Below are 19,765 nucleotides of genomic sequence, written 5' to 3'. Positions count from 1 at the left end.
ACAGGGCTTCACCATACTGATCTCAAGTGATCCACCCACCTCAGCCTCACAAAATGTTGGGATTACTGGTGTAAGCCACAGCATCACGCCTGTGGTAGTTTTTAAAAAGATCCCTCCGGGCCCTACGTGGAAGGGGCTGGGGAGAATGGAAGCAGGGAGTCCTGGAAGAGACCTGCCTGTCCCAGAGGGAGGGATAGTGCTAGCTGGGAAGTGGAAGGAAGAAGGAGCCACTGATGTGACCTGAGTAAAGAAGCAGGCATAGCTGCTGGTGTCTGTTCCCTCCCCCAAGCACCTGTTCTTCTGGGCGAGAAAGCTGGTGAATGAAGCACAGGCCCGTTTGAGGGTATCGTGTTGGTGGGGAAGGCAGGGCAAATTTCAGGTTCTCCGCTGGCTTTGACCCTCACCAGCTACAGGGCCTCGGGTAAGCCTCGGGCAGTATCTGATCTTTTTTTTTCTTTTCTTTTTTTTTGAGATGGAGTCTTACTCTGTTGCCCAGGCCGGAATGCAGGGGCACCATCTCTGCTCACTACAACTTCCGCCTCGCGGGTTCAGGCCATTCTTCTACCTCAGCCTCCTGAGTAGCTGGGGACTACAGGCGCGCACCACCACGCCCGGCTAATTTTTGTATTTTTAGTAGAGACGGGGTTTCACCATGTTGGCCAGGCTGGTCCGAAACTCCTGACCTCGTGATCCACCTGCCTGGGCCTCCCAAACTGCTGGGATTACAGGCGTGAGCCACCGCGTCCGCTCAATATCTTCTCTGTTAAAACCTCCTTCTCCCCTACGTGATTCAAGGAGGCAGTGCCAGGAGGCTCACTGCTTCTGGCCCAGAGTGATGGCTCGAAAGGAAGGGTCTCTGCAGGTCCAGAGAGGAGGTCCGGGCAGGCTTCCCGGAGGAGGCCGTTGGGGCTGGTTTGGGAAAAGCACTGCAATTGTTCCGGCTTGTAGCAGGGGTGGGTGCGGGGCAGCCGCAAGAGTACGCCTGTCACCCCGGCCTGGGAACGCACCTGTGGCCGGGGCTGCAGCCTCGGAGCGGCCCGGGACCCCGAGAACCTCGGAAAGGGCGGGTTTCGCAGCCTTCCGGGCGGGGGAGGCTGGACGGCTCCGTCCCCGTGGACTAACAGGAAGCCGAGCGCAGCTACGCGGGCGGCTCGGCAGATGGACGGGTCGCGTCCGCGTCTCCGGGGCTGCGACGGGCGGAGGAAAGGCGGGTCGAGGAGGAGCTGAGACACCGCCCCCGTGGACCCCATCCCGGCGCAGGGGGCGAGTTCTGACGGGGCGGGCCCAAGGGGCGGGGTCTGCAGTCCCCGCCCACCCATAAACGCGCGGGCGGGATCCCAGGAGCCGAGCGCGCGCTGAGCAGCCCCCGTTTGCGCGCCGCCTGGAGCGCAGGTACGCGCCGGCCCGGGCGGGCGGGGGGCTGCCGCGGGGGGAACGTCTGCTTTCAGGAGGGTGGGGGCCGTTCCCATCCCCGACGCCCGGGGGATCCCGAGCCTGCCTCGGGGCTGGAGCCCGCCCCCCACGCCATCTGAGCTGTCGTGCGCGGCGCACCACCCTCCCCAGTGGACCGAACTGGAAAGGGCGGGAGAGCTTTCCTCCAGGGCTCACGAATTGGGGTCCCGGCCCCAGGACCCCGAAGCTGCCCAATGGCTTACGTCCCAGGCCCTAACCCTTACACCGCCTTCCCTAACTTTCGGGGCAGTAGAGGAGGGTCACGGCCCTCCTGGTAAAGCCGATGTAAATAGAAGGGGGGGGCTCATCTCCAGAGCTGGGGGACAGCCCCGATGACCTCGCAGCTCCACGGCTCCATTGGCCAGATTTCCAGGACCAGAACTGAAGCCTCCCTCCCCCGGCTGTGCTGCTAATAGTGAGGTCTCACTGCCCGGTGCTCTTGTGAGCCATGGCAGTCCCATTCTCCAACCCTCTTTCCAGTGGTGACCCAGGCCTTGGGGGTTCAGGGTGACCACAAGGTCTCCCCCACTCTGCAGCCCAGGCCCAGATGGCTCAAGAGCTCCCCACTCCAGCCAGAGTCCTTGTTTCCCCAAAGAGAGGAGGGCCCACCCCGACTCCCGCTCACTTCTCCTGTCTCTGTAGCTTTCCTGGGCCCTGCCTGGACAGGCCTGCCTGCGTGCTGGGACATGTCTGGCCTCCAAGGACCGTCGGTGGGCGATGGCTGCAGCGGTGGAGGGGCCAGAGCTGGAGGCAGCTGCTGCTGCAGGAGATGCTTCGGAGGATGCGGACGCAGGGTCCAGGGCGCTGCCTTTCCTGGGCGGCAACTGGCTGAGCTTGGACCTGTATCCCGGGGGCTGCCAACGACTGCTGCACTTGTGTGTCCAGCAGCCTCTTCAGCTGCTGCAGGTGGAATTCTTGCGTCTGAGCACTCACGAGGACCCTCAGCTGCTGGAGGCCACCCTGGCCCAGCTGCCTCAGAGCCTGTCCTGCCTCCGCTCCCTGGTCCTCAAAGGTGAGCTCCACCTGTTCTGGGCCCTGTCTCCATCTCTTGCTCTGCCCTGCCTCTGCTGCACGTTCTCAAAGGCAAACCCGGGTCCCAGCCCCAGCTCCAGTCCGCCCCTCCCGGCTCCCCAGGTGTGAACTGTTCTGCTCTTGGTCATGTCCAGCCCCATCGCCATCCTCGGCGATCACCACCCCCAACGTGAGGCTGGCTGGGCCCTGGCTCCCGGACCCTGAAGCTGCCCAGCGGGGGTCTCTCCCTACCACAGTGCAGATGATGTTCCTGGGGAAGGTTTTGGGTGATGGTTCTCAGCTGAGATGAGCCGGTGGTCTCCATCCCTGCCTCCTTCCATCTGCAGGCACCTCTCCAGTGTTTCTGTCAGTCCCTGTCTGGCTGGGGTGGGGGTGGGGTGGGAGGTCGGTGCTTCTCGAGCAGCTGTTTTCTCTGGCTGGCAGGGTCGATCTGGGACTTGGCTCTGAGGGCCACATCCGCCTCCCCCCTTCCCAGGAGGGCAACGCCGGGACACACTGGGTGCCTGTCTCCGGGGTGCCCTGACCACCCTGCCCTCTAGTCTGAGTGGCTTGGCCCATCTGGCCCACCTGGACCTGAGCTTCAACAGCCTGGAGACGCTGCCGGCCTGTGTCCTGCGGATGCGAGGTCTGGGTGCACTCTTGCTGTCTCACAACTGCCTCTCTGAGCTGCCTGAGGCTCTGGGGGCCCTCCCCGCCCTCACCTTCCTTGCGGTGACACACAACTGCCTGCAGACGCTGCCCCCAGCACTAGGGGCCCTATCCACCCTGCAGCGCCTCGATCTCTCTCAGAACCTGCTGGATACGCTACCTCCTGAGATTGGAGGCCTGGGCAGCCTCCTGGAGCTCAACCTGGCCTCCAACCGGCTACAGAGCCTCCCGGCCTCCCTGGGTGAGTAGCTGCTGCGCCCCTGGCACACTGGCCCCACGGGAGGACCCCTGAAGCCTGCCCGTCTTCCGCAGGGGCCTCTGCACCCACAGGCTTGGTCCACAGCTGCCTCTTGGGAGTCCCTCCACCTCCCTGGCCTTTGAGACTCCCTCAGCGGCTTTGTCGGAGTTCTCTGAGCCCAGCTGTGGACAGTCTGAAACGGCTGCTCTGGGAGGCGGTGGCAGGAGTGTCCCAGTGCCACGGGCCGGGCTGGTGCCGAGCCTAAGCCAGCACCTGCCCGCAGCGGGTCTTCGGTCCTTGCGGCTCCTTGTCCTGCACAGCAACCTCCTGGCGTCTGTGCCAGCCAGCCTGGCCCGCCTCCCACTCCTCACCCGGCTCGACCTGAGGGACAACCAGCTCCGGGACCTGCCCCCTGAGCTGCTAGACGCCCCCTTTGTGCGCCTGCAGGGGAACCCCCTGGGTGAGGCCTCACCAGACGTCCCAAGTTCACCAGGTGGGCTTGGTGCTAAACGGGGCAGACCTGGGAAAGGATGTGGGTCTCCTCACTGTCCTGACCACACGTCTATCCCCTCCACAGTGGCAGCTCTCATTCCAGAAATGCCCAGACTGTTCTTGACCTCGGATTTGGACAGGTATGGGGTGGGTTGAGGGGGCTGGAGGGGAGTCTGTCTGCCTGTCGCCCCAGCCCCTCCGACACCTTCTCCAGAGTTCCTGGGTCCAGGCTCCGACACGTAGGCCCTTCTGGGTCTAACCCGTGGCTCGCTCCTTCCTCACTCAGCTTTCCTGTGACCCCTCGAGGCTGCTCAGTGACCCTGGCCTGTGGTGTCCGCCTGCAGTTCCCAGCGGGAGCCACCGCCACCCCCATCACCATCCGCTATCGGCTGCTGCTGCCAGAGCCAGGCCTCGTCCCCCTGGGTCCTCATGATGCCCTGCTCAGCCACGTGCTGGAGCTGCAGCCCCATGGGGTGGCCTTCCAGCAGGCATGGCTAGGGTGTGGCGGGGGGCAGTGTGTGGGCCCAGGCCTGGCCCCAGCCCTCACACTGCCCTTGCCTGGCAGGATGTGGGGCTGTGGCTGCTCTTCACCCCACCACGGGCCCGGCGCTGCCGTGAAGTAGTGGTCAGGACCCGGAATGACAACAGCTGGGGTGACCTGGAGACCTACTTGGAGGAAGAGGCACCCCAGGTGAGGACCACCCAGGCCTGCCGGTGGCGACTGGGGAGCCACTTCCCTGAGCCATGCACCCCTGCCCAGAGCCTCGCCCTGGCACCTTCCACCCCGCCCCGTCCCTCCTGGATCCCGCTCCCCCATGTCCCGGGCACCTTCCACCCCGCCCCATCTCTCCTGGATCCTGCTTCCTGTGTCCTGACCCAGGCTCCTCTGACTTCCCTGCTCCCCCGTCTCAGCGCCTCTGGGCTCACTGCCAGGCACCCCACTTCTCCTGGTTCCTTGTGGTTTCCCGCCCTGTGTCCAATGCCTGCCTGGTGCCACCAGAGGGGACATTGCTGTGCTCCTCGGGTCATCCTGGGGTCAAGGTCATCTTCCCCCCTGGGGCCACTGAGGAACCTCGTCGAGTCTCCATGCAGGTATGGCCAGGGCAGCACCGAGGGTAGCAGGTGGCGCCTCGGCCCACAGGCAGGTGCTCAGGGGCCCATCTGCCTCAGGTGGTGCGCATGGCTGGCCGAGAACTGCAGGCCCTCCTGGGAGAACCAGAGGCTGCAGTCAGCCCCCTGCTGTGCCTCTCACAGAGCGGTCCCCCCAGCTTCCTCCAACCAGTCACCGTGCAGCTGCCTCTGCCCTCTGGCGTCACAGGTGAGGGGTGGCCCTGTGGCCGCAGGGTGTGGGGAGTCTCCAGCCAGGCGGTCTCAGCCCGCTGACCCTCCCATCCCCAGGCCTCAGTCTGGACCGCTCCCGCCTGCACCTGTTGTACTGGGCCCCTCCTGCAGCCACCTGGGATGACATCACAGCTCAGGTGGTCCTGGAGCTCACCCACCTGTATGCACGCTTCCAGGTCACACATTTCTCCTGGTCAGTGCCCCCCAGCTTTCTCAGCCCCCCTCCCCCAGTCTGTACAGCCCCCCCTCACCCCCAGCCCTCCCAGGTACTGGCTCTGGTACACCACCAAGAACTGCGTGGGAGGCCTGGCTCGGAAGGCCTGGGAGCGGCTGCGGCTGCACCGTGTGAACCTCATCGCTCTGCAGCGGCGCCGGGACCCTGAGCAGGTCCTTCTGCAGTGCCTGCCCCGAAACAAGGTGAGGGCGTGGGCTGGAGGGCTCTCTGGGTTGGGGTGCAGGGCTTTGGGTCCCAAGCTACACGGGCTTCCCTGCAGGTGGATGCCACCCTTCGGCGGCTGCTGGAGCGGTACCGGGGCCCCGAGCCCTCTGACACGGTGGAGATGTTCGAGGGTGAAGAGTTCTTTGCGGCCTTCGAGCGCGGCATCAACGTGGATGCTGGTAGGACCTCCCTGTCCTAGAGAGGGAGCCTTACCGTCCTCCCTGCGCCCTCCTTGCTCAGCCCACCCCTGCCCCCTAGACCGCCCTGACTGTGTGGAGGGCAGAATCTGCTTTGTCTTCTACTCACACCTGAAGAATGTGAAGGAGGTATACGTGACCACCACCCTGGACCGGGAGGCCCAGGCTGTGCGGGGCCAGGTGGGTGAGGGGGTGGGCGAGGGGAGAGGCCCCCCAGGCCACTTGGGCAGAGGACCGAGCTCTGAACCCCATTTGATGCCCCTTCAGGTGTCCTTCTACCGTGGCGCGGTGCCTGTGCAGGTACCCGAGGAGGCTGAGGCTGCCCGGCAGAGGAAGGGCGCAGACGCCCTGTGGATGGCCACTCTGCCCATCAAGCTGCCGGTGGGACTGAGGGACAGCAGAGGGGCGGGGCAGGACCGAGGCCTAGGGGTGACCAGGGGGACGTGGTGGAGTTGGGGTGGAGCCCAGGGCTTACTGCACTTTTTCCTTCCAATAGAGACTTCGGAGCTCCGAGGAGCCACGGTGGGGGGCTGGCCTCTCCTTGGCGCCCTTGAACCTGGGAGATGCTGAGACTGGCTTTCTGACACAGAGCAACCTGCTGAGCGTGGCTGGGCGCCTGGGTCCAGACTGGCCAACTGTGGCCCTGCACCTGGGCGTGTCCTACCGTGAGCTGCAGCGCATCCGGCACGAGTTCCGGTGAGATTCCCACTACCCGCTGGCTGCCAGCCCCAGGGCTGAGCCCTGGCTGCCTGGAGGGCCCACCTGATGCTGACAGAAGTTTCTTCCAGGGGAGGTGGGCGAAGGGCAAACACCAGGCTGGAAAGGAAAGATCTGGCCGCAGTTGGCCCAAGGAGCCGGGAACTCCCCCACGCTCCAGGGCAGAGTGTGGTGGCGGGTCCTGGGCAGGTGGGTAGGACCCCTCTGTCACCCGTCTTCTGCCTGCAGGGATGATCTGGATGGGCAGATCCGCCACATGCTCTTCTCCTGGGCTGAGCGCCAGGCTGGGCAGCCAGGGGCTGTGGGACTCCTGGTGCAGGCCCTGGAGCAGAGTGACCGGCAGGACGTGGCAGAAGAGGTGCGCACAGTCTTGGAGCTCGGCTGCCGCAAGTACCAGGACCGCATCCAACGCACGGGTTTGGCCCCCAAGGACCCCGCTCTGCCTGGCTCGTCAGCTCCACAGCCCCCAGAGCCTGCCCAGGCCTAGGCCCCACAGACTTTGGGCTGGCCCAGACATTCCCCAGCGGATGGGCAGAGCCCCCACCTTTGAGCCTCTCCAGTGTGTGGGGACAGGGGTCCCCGTGGGCAACAAACGCACACTGTTTCACCGTCTCAGAGCTCGATTTATTTGTTGGATGGAGAAGCCGTTGGAGGGTGGGGGTGGCGGGGTAATCAGAGGCCTGGACCCTGCGGGGAGGGAGCCCTTTGTGCACAGATGCCTGACAGCCTGGTCCTGTTCTCTCCCACTGTGCCTGGGGCCTCCTGTGGGTCCTCATCTTCCTGGGAGTGAGGAGCTGTGCTACAAAGTAACCCGTGTGGGAATTTTTTTTTTTTTTTGAGATGGAATTTCTGTCACCCAGGCTGGAGTGCAGTGGCATGATCTCAGCTCTCTGCAACGTCCACCTCCCAGGTTCAAGTAATTCTCCTGCTTCAACCTCTTGAGTAGCTGGGACTAGGGGCACTCGCCACCACACTGGGCTAATTTTTGTATTTTTAGTAGACGCGGAGGAGGAGGGGGCGGTTTCACCTTGTTGGCCAGGCCGGTCTCGAACTCCTGACCTCAAGTGAAATCAGCCTGCTTTGGCCTCCCAAAGTGCCGGGATTGCAGGCGTGAGCCACTGTGCCCAGCCACGAGTGGGGTGCTTTAGATACAAAGTCGCTGTTCGGCAGGCGGGGTTGTGCCTCCACTTCTCCACTTCGCTGGCCCAGCAGTTCCACGGAGCACCTGTGTCTGTACTGGAGGCCACGCCTCCCCCAGGGCACCCTCATCCACCGGCGCTCTGCCACCTGCCCGCGCCCCGCCGGTCCTTGTCCCTGCAGGGGCCTGAGGCCTGGAAACCAAGAAAGGACCTTGGGGACGCGCGGCCCGGCCTCTACGCGCAGAACTGCCACCCTGCCCGGGGAGGGGGGACCCGGGGCGAGGAGGCGGGTGGGCGCGTGGCTGTAGCCTGGCTGGGCGCAGTAGCCTCGGCGGCCGGGAGGGGGAGCCGAAGCCCAGAGGAGGCCGAGGGCGGAGCGCGCGCGGCGCCGAGCGGACGCGCCTCCCCGCCTAGGTGCTGGCCGAGCGCGGCGGGGCGGGGAGGCGAGCGCGGCGGCGGCGGCGAGCGCGGTGAGTGCCCGGCGGTTCCCTTCTGCGCCCATCCGAGCGCGGCCGGGCTGCGGGGGCGAGAGGTCCCGCGGCGGCCGAGGAAGGTGACAGGTGCCCGAACAACGTGGCCTGGCGGGCGGGACGGGGGGTCCTGGGCCAGCGGATGCTCGGATCCGCGGCTGCCCTGGCGTGAGAGGCCGTGCTCGGCCCCGACGGTGTCGGGCGCGCTACCGCACACACGTGTGCCCCAGGGTAGATGTCTGGGGCCCGAGTCCAAGGAAGAGAGACCGCGCCATGTGGGACGCACACGTGGGCGTTCACCGGACATCTGTGGACACGTGCGTGGCCGGAGTCGCGGTGGCCAGGCGGAGGACGGAGCGGTCGGCCGAGCCCCAGCAGTGGGGCAGGGGCCTGAGCCGGCCTCCGAGCGCAGAGAGCGGCCACCTGCTTCTCCTTTGTCCTCTGGCCGAGGTATCGCGAAGTTGGAGACCCCTTCCGGGACCCTCCAGCCAGCAGGATAGAAAGCACCGCCCCAAGAGGACGGGGACAGCGGGAGATTGAATGGGGAGCCGCCAGCCAGACTCGGAGCCTCACCCCCATTGCCTTTCTTGGGGGTAGGAGGAGCCTGGCGGCTTCTTGGGAGGAGGATTTTACCCCTGCAGATTCGGAAGCAGCGGTATTTTCCCGTGGTGTGGTCTCTGCTCTCCTGCTGTCTCCCTGGGTTGCCTGTGGCCTCGGTTTGCCTGACTATGAAGGGGGGACAGTGATGGCTCACAGCCCTGGGCCCGGCCGGGGCTGCAGGGTTTCTATGGCAACATCAGTGCAGGGGGAGGGCCCTGGCCAGCTGTCTCATAAGCCAGGGGTGGGAACTGCCGAGTGAGGACAGAGAAAGGTGGGGTTGGCGTTCAGACGGAACCCCTGCTGGTTCCTCCCTAGGCAGAGCCCCTCACTGGCCTCATTCTCCACCCAGAAGCTCCTCTCTGCTGCAGTGGGTGCTGTGCGGGCCCAGGCCTGCCTCTCCGCCCTGGGATCTCTAGGCCTGCTTCTCTTCCTGGGACTAATGGCTGCTCTCCACTGATTTCCAGGATTGCTCCCATCATGCAGGTGTCCTCATCCCAGATTGGAGATAGGCTCCCAGGAGGAAGGGGATTGCTCAGTCCCTGGTGGGCCAGGGTACACCCCTGGGAGGGACTAGAGCAGAGATGAAGGGCCCAGAGCAGCCTGGAGAGCTGTGGCCAGTCTGCACCCAAATAGTGGGCCGGGGCGGGGGGGGGCGGGCTGCTGGGAGAGATCAGGTTGAAGTTCAGAGGTCAGCTCGTCACCACCACTGGCTGAGGCAGGGAGAGGCAGGTCTCCTGGCGGTGAAGCCCTGAGTGGGACGGGGGTGGGGCAGAGGGCTCTGGGCATGCCAGCTCCTATGCCCTCTGGACCTGTCAGGTGAGCAGGACCTGTGGGTGGCACCAGCGGCCTCTGAGACCCAGCCAGCCCTTCCCTATGGATAGCAGGCTTTTTTGTGTGGCCCAGCATGAGGCTGCCCTGACATGCATCTGCCCTGACAGATCCCACAGACACGAGTGGGTGTCAGCCCATCTCTGCCCCACAGCACCGGATTCCCTGTCCAGGTACACATAGGGTACCCTGGCCCGGAGAAAGCCTCATCCTCAGAGTACCAGCCCTAGACAGATCCAGGCCAGGAAATGCTGGAGGGCTCAACCCACAGGCAGCAGACAGGAACCCATGTGTGCTGGGGGCGTGGTGGCCACGCGCTGAGGTCCCTGTTGGTGGGTGGTGTGGCTGTGCCAGGTCAGCCTGAGTCAGACCCGCCCCTGCTCATCCCTCCTCTCAAGGCTACAGGAAGCCTCCGCTTGCCCAAAGTGAAAGAGAAAGTAGCCCCCTGCAGGCCCGCCCCACCCCGCCCCATGGCCAATCCCTGCGGCCCCTCGCCTCCTCCCCCGGCAGCTTCCCCTCCTGTGTGAGTGCCGGGCTGGAGTGTGGAGAAGCCATCCAGAGTGAGTGCCTGGGGCAGAGTGAGAACAGGACCAGCGGGCAGGTGGTGGAGTGGGGGTCGGTGGTGGAGGGCCCAGCCCTGGAAAACCGAGGTGAAGGTCAGGAGTCCCTGAGGATCTGTGGGTGTGAGCCAGCTGTGTGGCCCTGGGCAACGGCGGTGCCGGTGCCCGAAACAGCTGGCCTCTGGGGGACCCAGGGTGAGGAGGGAAGGCCCCCGACGCTGGGATTTTATGGCCATGACCTTATGGGAGGCCCCTGAGGCTGTGGCTCCCCAGCTCTGCCGCTTAGTGGGAGAGGCCCGTTCTCCTCTCCTCTGTAGTGGATGGGGGTGCCAGCCACAGGGGGCCTCAGAAGGCCAGCCATCCCCCACCCCCAAGGCTTCCAGGGGTCCCATCACTGGCTTCTGTGTATCCATGAGTGAAACTCCTGGGAGGGGTGGAGGGGAGAAAGGTGGGCAAGGGGCTGGCTGTGGGGGCTGTGGGCTTCCTGGGGAGGAGCTCTGCAGGCCCTGGGTGGAGCTGCTGTGGGAGGAGAGCTATACCCGGGATGGCTGAGCCCAGGTCAGCGGGGGGGGGTCTTAGGGCACCTGGGACCTCAGCCCCAAGCTCGAAGGGGCCAGGTGCTGGCTGCTGCTTTCTGTGCTGAAGGATGTGGGGGATGGTCACCACAGCTGTCCAGGTCAAGGTGCTCCGGTAGGCACCCTGGCACCGGCCCCTGGCACTGCTCTCAGAGGTGCCTGGCCCTTTAAAAGCCGGAGCTGGCTGGGGTGCACGTGAGCCCGAGCGTGAGCGCGCGTGTGAGGCTGGCTGGGAAGACGCTAGTGGTGGGGAGGGGGGGATTGAAAGGAAGCCAGGTGGTCCCAGGGGAGGGCATGGGACTGGGTGGCAGGTGCCTCCTGCTGCTGCACTCTCAGGACGCAGTGACGGCTCCCGTCTGGGGTGGTGGGTGACAGGCTGCATGTGAGAGGGAGGCTGGGGGAGGATTACTCTTCGGGCGGCCCCACCCTCACTCATTCCCATCCCCTCTTCCTTCCAGGACAGAAGGGGCGGTTGCTGAAGCCTGGAAATTCCCCTGAAGGTGGAGCACCGCCCAACCCCCCTGGATCCCAGCCTCTCTCAAGGCCTCTTCCACCTCCACCTCCACCTCCACCCCGCCTGGCCTGGCGTTCACCTCTTCTGCTCCTCCCTGGGCACGATCCAGTTAAATGGCTGATAAGCAGATCAGGTCAGATTCCAGTCCTGGCTGCTTGCCCCGCCCCCACCCTGACCCACGGTCGCAGAAACCGTCCTGACACTCCTGTCCCCACAGCCTGCCAGCCAAGCTCATCAATGGCGGCATCGCCGGGCTGATCGGAGTCACCTGCGTGTTCCCCATCGACCTGGCCAAGACCCGGCTGCAGAATCAGCAGAACGGCCAGCGCATGTACACAAGCATGTGAGTGTGCCAGGCGGTCGTGGGGAGCAGGCCCAGCATGTGGCAGCACGGGAGGCGAGGCGGGGGGGCGCTGCTCCTGTGCCCCTCACCCTGTTTGACAGAAGGGAAACTGGAGGCAGGCAGGCCTGGGGGAGATCCCATGTGGGTCAGGACTGGGGTCAGGGCTGGGCTGAGGACTTGGCCTCTTACGTCAGCCCTAGACAGTCCAGGGACCTTGGCCTCCAGCTGGCCCCAGCTGGCTCCGGCTCACCCTGTCCCCTTGGCCACAGGTCCGACTGCCTCATCAAGACCATCCGCTCCGAGGGATACTTCGGCATGTACCGGGGTAAGGCTGACTTGGCTGTCTCGAGATGGGCAGGCCTGGATGGCGCCCGCGAGTCGTGGCAAGGAGCGGTGGGGGAGGCAGGGCAGGGCAGCCAGCCTGGGCCTGGTGTGTGAGCTTGGACATGTCTGGGGGGGCTGTGCCTGTGCAGGGGACTGGATCTCTGGTGAGTGGCAGTTCTCAGCCCCTCCCGTGGCAACTTCCCGCCCCCGCTTAGTGTCTGGTGCGTGGGATGCCACAGTACATCTGTCTCCTCTGTGGTGGCCACAGCCGCCTCTGCTTTCTGGGACAGGCTGGACCCCATCTATGGCTGGGGATGGGAGGGAGTAGGGGGAATTACCGCAAATCGGCTTAGGACGCAGTCCGGAGTCTGGATTTGGTAGAAGCTCTGCAGCCCTGAGCCCTCGGCACTGAGATGGGGGCTCTCCACAGCCTCCCCCGAACTCTGGCCCACTCCAGAACACATGCTCGGGTGACTTCTGGCCCCAGTCCGCTGCCAGCACAAGCACCCTCTGTTCCCTAGGGAGGGAGGGGTTTCCCAGGGAGGCCTCAGGGGCTCCAGGATGATCCCCATGCCATTAGCAGCAAGATGCTGTCCAGAATCAGAGACAGATGCAGTGGGCATGGGAAAGCCTGAACCAGAGGTGCTGCCCCATCCCTGCCTGGCCCCGCACCACTTGGCACATACCAGGCCCAAATGTGAGTGAGGGCAGGAGATGGTGGCCAGGAGTGACTGGGATAGAGCTTTGACAGCCAGGCAGCAAGTCCTGGCCAAGCACCTCCCCACCCAGGCCACCAAGCATGTCCCCCAGCTGACCCCCTGCTCCACAGGAGCCGCTGTGAACTTGACCCTCGTCACCCCCGAGAAGGCCATCAAGCTGGCAGCCAATGACTTCTTCCGCCATCAGCTCTCTAAGGATGGGTGAGGGCCCTGCCTGGCAGACACTCAAGGGGTCTTAGGCTCCAGACAAAGGATGGGTCCACCCAGCCAGCTGGGTCCCGCCTGGGGGCTCCGCCTGTCTTCAGCCCCTTCCTTGGGGCTTCTTTGAGCTTGTGGGGTGGCCTCCCTCCTTTCCTCTGACCAGGGGAGCAGAGCAGATGCCAAATCAGTGGGGCTCTGGCCTGGCCTTGGCTCCCAGCTGCTGCCTGTGTAAGCCAGGGCTTGAGGGCACTGACTGGCTCCCCCATTGCTGGAGAGGGGCTGCAAGGGCAGCCCGTTTTTAGGGCACTCGACCCCCAATTTCCCATTTTCCTTTATTGGAGACAGCCCCACTGCCCTCCCCAGGCCCTTGCCTGTGGGGCCATCTGTCCATCGGGCTCCCCCCTGCCTGCTGCTGCGGGGCCAGAGGCTGGGGGCTGTACCCCCACAGGCCTGCATCTGCCTCCACAGCTCCCACCATCCTCTGTGCCCAGGCACGGTGTGCAGCCCCGAGAGTGGCAGGTAGGCCTGTCTCTTCCCGCTCACCACGGCCTTGCCCCTACCACAGGCAGAAGCTGACCCTGCTTAAAGAGATGCTGGCAGGCTGTGGGGCTGGCACCTGCCAGGTGATTGTGACCACGCCCATGGAGATGCTGAAAATCCAGCTGCAGGATGCAGGGCGCATCGGTGAGGGTGGGAGGAAGGAGGGGAGAGGGCAGAGGTACAGGAAGGGGTGAGGGCGAGGGGAGGGCAGGGACACAGGGAGGGCCAGAGTGTGTCCCCTGCCCGCTTTGCACAGAGGAAGAGACAGCAGCCTCTGTCCACAGCCGCCCAGAGGAAGATCCTGGCTGCCCAGGGCCAGCTCTCGGCCCAGGGGGGTGCCCAGCCCTCAGTGGAGGCTGCAGCTGCCCCTCGGCCTACGGCCACCCAGCTGACCCGTGACCTGCTGCGAAGCCGCGGCATTGCTGGTCTCTACAAGGGACTTGGGGCCACGCTGCTCAGGTAGGAGGCACAGGGTGGATGGCAGGGGGGAGGCCGGCCTGCCCAACCCACCACCTCCTGTCTACCACGTCCTGTCCCCGTGACCACCTCACTCCCCACAGGGACGTTCCCTTCTCCGTGGTCTACTTCCCGCTCTTTGCCAACCTGAACCAGCTGGGCCGCCCGGCGTCCGAGGAGAAGTCGCCTTTCTACGTGTCCTTCCTGGCTGGCTGTGTGGCCGGGAGTGCCGCCGCTGTGGCCGTCAACCCCTGTGATGGTCAGCGCATGGGACAGCGCCCGGCTGGGGATGGGGTGGGACTGAGCCCTTGGCCAGGCTCACACTGACCCGAGCGTCCCTTGCAGTGGTGAAGACGCGGCTCCAGTCACTTCAGCGAGGCGTCAATGAGGACACCTACTCTGGGTTCCTGGACTGTGCCAGGTGGGGAGGTCCCAGAGGGGGTGGGGCCTGGGGGCCTGCGTACCGGGCTGACCCTCCCCTCCTTCCTCCACAGGAAGATCCTGCGGCACGAGGGCCCCTCCGCCTTCCTGAAGGGCGCCTACTGCCGCGCGCTGGTCATCGCACCCCTTTTTGGCATTGCACAGGTGGTCTACTTCCTGGGCATCGCAGAGTCCCTGCTGGGGCTACTGCAGGACCCCCAGGCCTGAGCCCAGCACCCGTTCCACCCCAGCCAGCCGGGCAGGGCTGGTGTGGGGCTGGAGCTAGGCAGCTAGCCCAGGACGGAGCAAGGGAAGACCACTCCCCAGCCCTCCTGTCGGCAGGGGCGGCAGGGGACGGGGTGCAGGGTCCACATAGGTGGTGCACACGTGAGCCCCCCGGGGTGCTGCCTGCATCGTTGGGATCAATGTCTTGTTTATGTAGAAAATGCAGAAATCTTTACATTCCTCAAGCTAGCCCCTGCCCCAATCCTGCCCTGGCCTGAACACCCCCCGGGACAGAGCTGGTCTCTGGGCTAGGGGCCCCCAGGCCTGGGTTGGGCAGGCTGGACCATACCCCCAGTCCACCGGTTCCAGTCTCCACGGCCGTCCTGGTCCACACATGGACCCTGCACAAACCTATTTATTGAACCTGCTGGGCCCAAGCGGCTCTCCAGCCCTTCCGTCCTTCCCCAGCCGCTCTTGTCGCCTTGGCAGGACTGGACTCTGCCTCCCTGGCCAGCCTTGGAAGAGGACCGGGGTCTCCTGCCCTCTCTGTTGAACCAGGAATCCCAAGTGAGGGGTTGTCCCGGGGTCTGACTCTCAGGGCAAGCCAATCACCCACTGTGGGACTTTGTGGTGGGCCCCTCAGCTCCCACCCCAGGTTGGGGCCCAGACTGTGAGGTCTGTGTGCGTGCGTGTGTGTGTGTGTGTGTTGTGGGGATCTGGCCTGACCCTTGGGGATGGGGCTGCCGGGGACTGCCCCCCTTCCTGCTGTGGCCAGGCGCTCTGTGTGCTGTGTGTGTCCCAGGCTCTGTTGACCCCGTCCAGGAACTTAGTTACCCAGCCTGGCCTCTCTTCTGAGATTGGTCAGGGAGCAGGGCAGGCAAGGGGACCAGTGTGGAGCCTGAGGGTGCCTGCCCTGCTCTGCCGCCCACCCCAAGTCCTCTCAGGGCCCACCCTCCTCTTTCGGCCTTTGCATAAGGCCCCTGGGTACGCTCCAGAAGCCCCATCCTTCCTGCCTCCGGGCATAAGGCCCCTGACCACACTTCAGAAGCCCCATTCCCGGCTGTCTCCAGGCCCAGCCCTGCTGTGAGCCGAAGCTCTCCCTGCTCCGCCCTGGCCATGTGATCGTGTTGGTGACAGACCCTGATGTGCTGGTGCTGTGTCCCCAAAACCGGGGCCCTCCACGGAGGCCCCTTCCCAGCGACACTACCTGGGGCTCAGGCCTGGACCCCTCCAGTTCACGGTTGCTCCTGGGAGCTGCCCCTCCCGTCACATCTGAACCTTGGAAGCTGCTGCTGCTGCTTTACAGAATTATATTTTTTTCTTTTGAAGAGTTTTAAGAAGTTGTAACTTTTTGTGTCTTGTCATGTCAGAGGATAAATAAATATTCTAAGTAGATGCTACTGTCTGGGGGTCTGCTTGGGGGCAGGGGAGGGCAGTCCCCTCTTCCCATAACTGGCTTCCTTCAGATTGCGGGGCTATGCTTGCGCACCCACTCATCGACCAAGGGGCACCCTAGCCTGGAGGGGATGCTGGGCGGGACCCGCCTCCTGCCTCTGGCAGTCCCAGATGGGACTTGAACCCTGCAGTTGCTCTCCCTGACCCTAAGGTTCTCCCCCCCACCATCTAGGGTGGAGCTGGGTTTGCGGACCCCGCAGTTCCCGGCGGGGCGGGGCCCGTCGCCCCTCCCCCTCCCCCTCCCCCTCCCCGCCCTCCTGCGCCGGGAGCAGTGCATTGTGGGAAACTCCCGAGCTCTCCTCCGCGTTCGCAGCCGCCGTCGTCCCGTGGAGGAGCGCGCAGCCCGGGGGAGGACGGAGGACGCGTAAGGCGGGGGGCTCCCGGCCGGCGGGGCGGGGCAGGCGCGGGGTCCTGCGGGGCGAGGAGGCGGCTCTGAGCCTTGAAGGTCACCGGGTTGCGTGCGGGCCCCCCAGTTCTCCAGGGTGCAGCTGCTCTTGGGAGAGGGAGGCGGTGGCCGGGATGTAAGTGACACAAATAGCGAGGTTGGGGGGCAGACCACCTGCTCTTTGCAAACTTGATGCCCAGCAGCTGGGCGCCCCCCAGAACTGCAGGGGTGAAGGGGCGGCTGGGCTTCCCTGGGAGGTCGGCAGCAGCTGGGCCTCTCCTGGAGACACCCTCATCACGCTGTGACCTTCGGGTGACCTTCAGTGTGGTCAGTGCACCTAGCGGGGGGGGTGGGAAACGCGCCTCCCTTTCTCTGAAGGTCGGGGGATTTCTCATCATTCCCTGGGAGAGGTAGACAGGCGGCCTCTGAGGCTTTGGGGCAAGACCCACTCAGGTTCGGGGCGGCTGGGCCCCCAGGGCTCTTCCCACCTCTGCCTGAGTCATTGAGAATCTGGGCACGGCCTTTCCCACAGCCCAGAACCCTGTCCTCCACCCTGACTCGCCGGCCAAGAGCAGCGTGTGTCCACCCTGCTTAATGCCAGGAACCCTTTGCCCACAGAGACAGCACAGCCTTGGGCTCCGCAAGGACTCTGCCCCAGGGCTGGAGAGAGGCAGGACCTGTGCTGGGGAGGGGGCCTCAGAGGCTGGGGAGGAGCAGATGGCCCTTGCAAGCACAGCCCTATGCTGCCTTCCTGGAGAGACACCCCGGTTTTCTCAAGTCTGTTATCTCGTGGGCCCACCCACCCTGATGGCTGCCTGAGATCCCAGCTCCTGCCCCTCCCCGCCCTCCTTCACCAGGATCCTGGCCATGTCTCAGCCTGGGTGCCTCAGTGTCCATCTCTGCAAAGCAGGAGCGCTCTCCTGAGGAGGGGATGCAGTCGGCTCTCCCACTGCGGCTCCCATCACCTCCCCTCCTTGGAGGGGAGACTGCTTTTCCTTCTAGTTCTCGGGGTCTGATCCTCACTTCCCCACCAAGAGCCTCCTGCCCCTGGCTGGTAGGAGGACATGGCATTTGCGTGGGCCATTTTACGGAGCACCGGGGGGCCCCAGCTCCTCCCACCTGTGCGTGGCCCTTGCCTCTGTGGCTGGCGAGGTTCCTCGCGGAGTGGTCATGGAGACGGAGGCCAGGCTGTGAAAGAGAAGCGTCAGAGGCCCACAGGAGGCCCCTGAGCTGGGGCTCCGGGGACTCCAGAGAACTGGGCAGGGGCTGCCTGGGGACCAGGCAGTCGGGGCAGCACAGGGGGGACTGGACCCACACCAGCCTCCCTTGTGTCTCCCTCCAGGCCCATAGAATGCACAGGGCTGACGAGCTGTCCTGAGCCCCTCTGGTGCACCCACCTGCCTGTCCCATACGCTCCGCCTACCATGGAGTCCAGAGGGAAGTCGGCCAGCAGCCCCAAGCCTGACACCAAGGCGCCCCAGGCCACCACCGAGGCCAAGGTACCCCCGGCAGCCGATGGGAAGGCCCCCTTGACCAAGCCCTCGAAGAAGGAGGCCCCAGCCGAGAAGCAGCAGCCGCCAGCGGCCCCCACCACCGTACCTGCCAAGAAGACCCCAGCCAAGGCTGACCCTGCCCTTCTCAACAACCACAGTAACCTGAAGCCGGCCCCGGCGGCCCCCGCGGCCCCCAGCAGTCCCGATGCAACCCCAGAGGCCAAGGGTCCTGGGGACGGGGCGGAGGAGGACGGAGCTGCCGGTGGGGTGCCTGGGGGCCAAGGTCCCTGGTCCTGCGAGAACTTGAACCCCCTGCTGGTGGCTGGAGGTGTGGCCATGGCAGCCATAGCCCTGATTCTTGGTGTGGCCTTCCTGGCCCGGAAAAAATAATACCTGGGGGCCAGGCGGGGGGCACGGAGCCACTTCCTGTACAGACCTGAGGAAGCCAGTGCATGCAGCGTTCACCCTTATCTACGTGTACACACGCACATTCATTACACACCTACATATGCCCCCAACACACGCGCAAAGTGGAGAGGATGCCCAAGCCCACCTCTGCTGACCCAGGACTTCCCCAACCTCCAGGGCAGAAAGAGTCCAGGCTCCGGGGTCCACAGCACAGGATGCGGGGAGAAGGCACAGCTGGGGGACCGCAAGAAAGGAGTGGACCCCGTGTGTGGGCCCCCCACCCCCCAGCGGCTGGGTGATCCTGGGCCCCCAGGGCTGGTCTCTGAGTGGTGGTGCCGGGATGGGTTCTGCCTGGGCCCGGCCCTCGTGGGGACATTAAAGGGCACTGTTACTCCTCTTGCCCCAGTTCTGCTCTTTGTGTACCCCTGGGGGTCTGCCTGGGCCAATGCAGTGGGACAGACCTGGGATGGGCAGTCACGTCAGCAGAGCCTCAGTGCCACCTCCCCACGCCACCCAAGCCTAGCTGGGTGGGAAGACGGAGCCTGAGGCCTGCTTGTGGAGGGGGTGCTGCCCAAGGGTCGCCTTCCCCAGCTTGTGCTCCAGGGGAGCTCCGATGCTGATGGGGAGGCAGGATGTCGAGGGCCCCTCACAGTTGTGCCCGCCCTGCCCTGCTAGACTGCCCCTTCAGCTTGCACCTGGCACCATCTGAGTCTAACCAGCGTATAAATGCAATAACAGGTAGAGTAGAACTGCTTGGCGGCAACCGTCACACACTGTCCTCAGCCCACCGTACCTGGGGAGGCCCCTTGTGCAGCCCCTCCTTAGCGGATCCAGTCCCAGCGTGGCCTTTGGCGTGCGGCAGCAGGCAAGCTCCCGGAAGGTGGTGGTGGGCACTGTGAGAACGCGGCCTGCCCTCACTGGCCAGCGGCCACAGGAACCCTGGGCCTGAGTGGAGGCTGAGTCTGAAATAAACTCTGTTGTCTAAAGGCTGGGCTTGCATCCTCATCTGCATGTGGCGGAGACGCAGGGGCTTCCCACTGGGGAATGAGGGGTTCACGTCCACACCCCAGGCTTTCCAGGGGAGGGGTGCTGCATCCAGGACCCTCTGACGGGACCCCCTGCCACTCCTATGCCCTTACCCTGGGGGGCTCAGCCCGGAGCCACACCCTGCCCCATCCTCCTCCCTGGCCTTCCTGTGGGTCCTGACCCAAGGTGGGCACCCGAGGGCTACAGGACCAAGGAGCAGTGAGGACATGGGGTGCGGGGAGGGCAAGCCCTGCTGCTCAGGCCGAGCTCTCCAGCCAGGCAGGGGCCCTTCCGTAGCTCCACTGCAGCAAGCCCCCACATCCTGAGTGCAGGAGTGGCTCCCCTCAACACCTCATTCATGGCACCCAGCCCACTCTGACCAGGTGTCCACCTGGTGGGCCTGGCCACGGGTGAGGCTGCAGCATGCGGGCCAACAGGGAGCAAAGCCTGCGGTGCCTGGGAAGGGCTCCTTTGACCTCTGTCATCCTGGCCCCTGGGTTTCACCTGACGGGTGGCTGAGGCTGGCAG

General features: G+C 64.9%; 4 protein-coding genes across 10 annotated transcripts; 3 read left to right on the top strand and 1 right to left on the bottom strand.

Annotated features, from left to right (window-relative positions):
- Positions 1-845: 845 nt before the first annotated feature.
- On the top strand, positions 846-7,162 carry PIDD1 (p53-induced death domain protein 1). Its single transcript, XM_010388374.2, has 16 exons — positions 846-1,392; positions 2,095-2,464; positions 2,960-3,373; positions 3,654-3,863; positions 3,948-4,002; positions 4,149-4,350; positions 4,428-4,553; positions 4,775-4,954; positions 5,033-5,180; positions 5,261-5,396; positions 5,470-5,620; positions 5,698-5,821; positions 5,901-6,019; positions 6,107-6,220; positions 6,336-6,535; positions 6,785-7,162. The coding sequence occupies exons 2-16, from the start codon at positions 2,170-2,172 to the stop codon at positions 7,041-7,043; spliced, it is 2,733 nt and encodes a 910-aa protein (XP_010386676.1). The 5' UTR covers positions 846-1,392; positions 2,095-2,169; the 3' UTR covers positions 7,044-7,162.
- Positions 7,163-8,062: 900 nt separating this feature from the next.
- Positions 8,063-15,865, top strand: SLC25A22 (solute carrier family 25 member 22). Of its 7 annotated transcripts, none has more exons than XM_030917595.1 (10): positions 8,063-8,165; positions 11,187-11,375; positions 11,460-11,585; positions 11,855-11,910; positions 12,739-12,829; positions 13,395-13,513; positions 13,654-13,828; positions 13,930-14,084; positions 14,171-14,246; positions 14,320-15,865. In XM_030917595.1, the coding sequence occupies exons 2-10, from the start codon at positions 11,356-11,358 to the stop codon at positions 14,471-14,473; spliced, it is 972 nt and encodes a 323-aa protein (XP_030773455.1). In that variant the 5' UTR covers positions 8,063-8,165; positions 11,187-11,355; the 3' UTR covers positions 14,474-15,865. The 7 variants fall into 7 exon arrangements, 6 of the variants coding, with proteins under 6 accessions (XP_030773455.1, XP_030773456.1, XP_010387010.1 ...); XM_030917596.1 differs by lacking the exon at positions 8,063-8,165 and adding an exon at positions 8,234-8,255; XM_010388708.2 differs by lacking the exon at positions 8,063-8,165 and adding an exon at positions 9,457-9,766.
- Positions 8,106-8,744, bottom strand: PANO1 (proapoptotic nucleolar protein 1). Its single transcript, XM_030917597.1, is given in 4 exon segments — positions 8,106-8,173; positions 8,176-8,373; positions 8,376-8,591; positions 8,594-8,744. Coding segments are annotated over 4 exon segments (633 nt in total).
- Positions 15,866-16,201: 336 nt separating the features above from the next.
- On the top strand, positions 16,202-19,194 carry CEND1 (cell cycle exit and neuronal differentiation 1). Its single transcript, XM_010388841.2, has 2 exons — positions 16,202-16,289; positions 17,653-19,194. The coding sequence occupies exon 2, from the start codon at positions 17,735-17,737 to the stop codon at positions 18,191-18,193; it is 459 nt and encodes a 152-aa protein (XP_010387143.1). The 5' UTR covers positions 16,202-16,289; positions 17,653-17,734; the 3' UTR covers positions 18,194-19,194.
- The last annotated feature ends 571 nt before the right edge of the window (positions 19,195-19,765 follow it).

Source organism: Rhinopithecus roxellana, chromosome 15 (genome assembly GCF_007565055.1).
Source record: "Rhinopithecus roxellana isolate Shanxi Qingling chromosome 15, ASM756505v1, whole genome shotgun sequence".
NCBI classification, from domain to species: Eukaryota; Metazoa; Chordata; class Mammalia; order Primates; family Cercopithecidae; genus Rhinopithecus; species Rhinopithecus roxellana.
The sequence above is the reverse complement of the archived record's forward strand: the minus strand, read 5'-3'. Positions and strand labels throughout refer to the sequence as shown.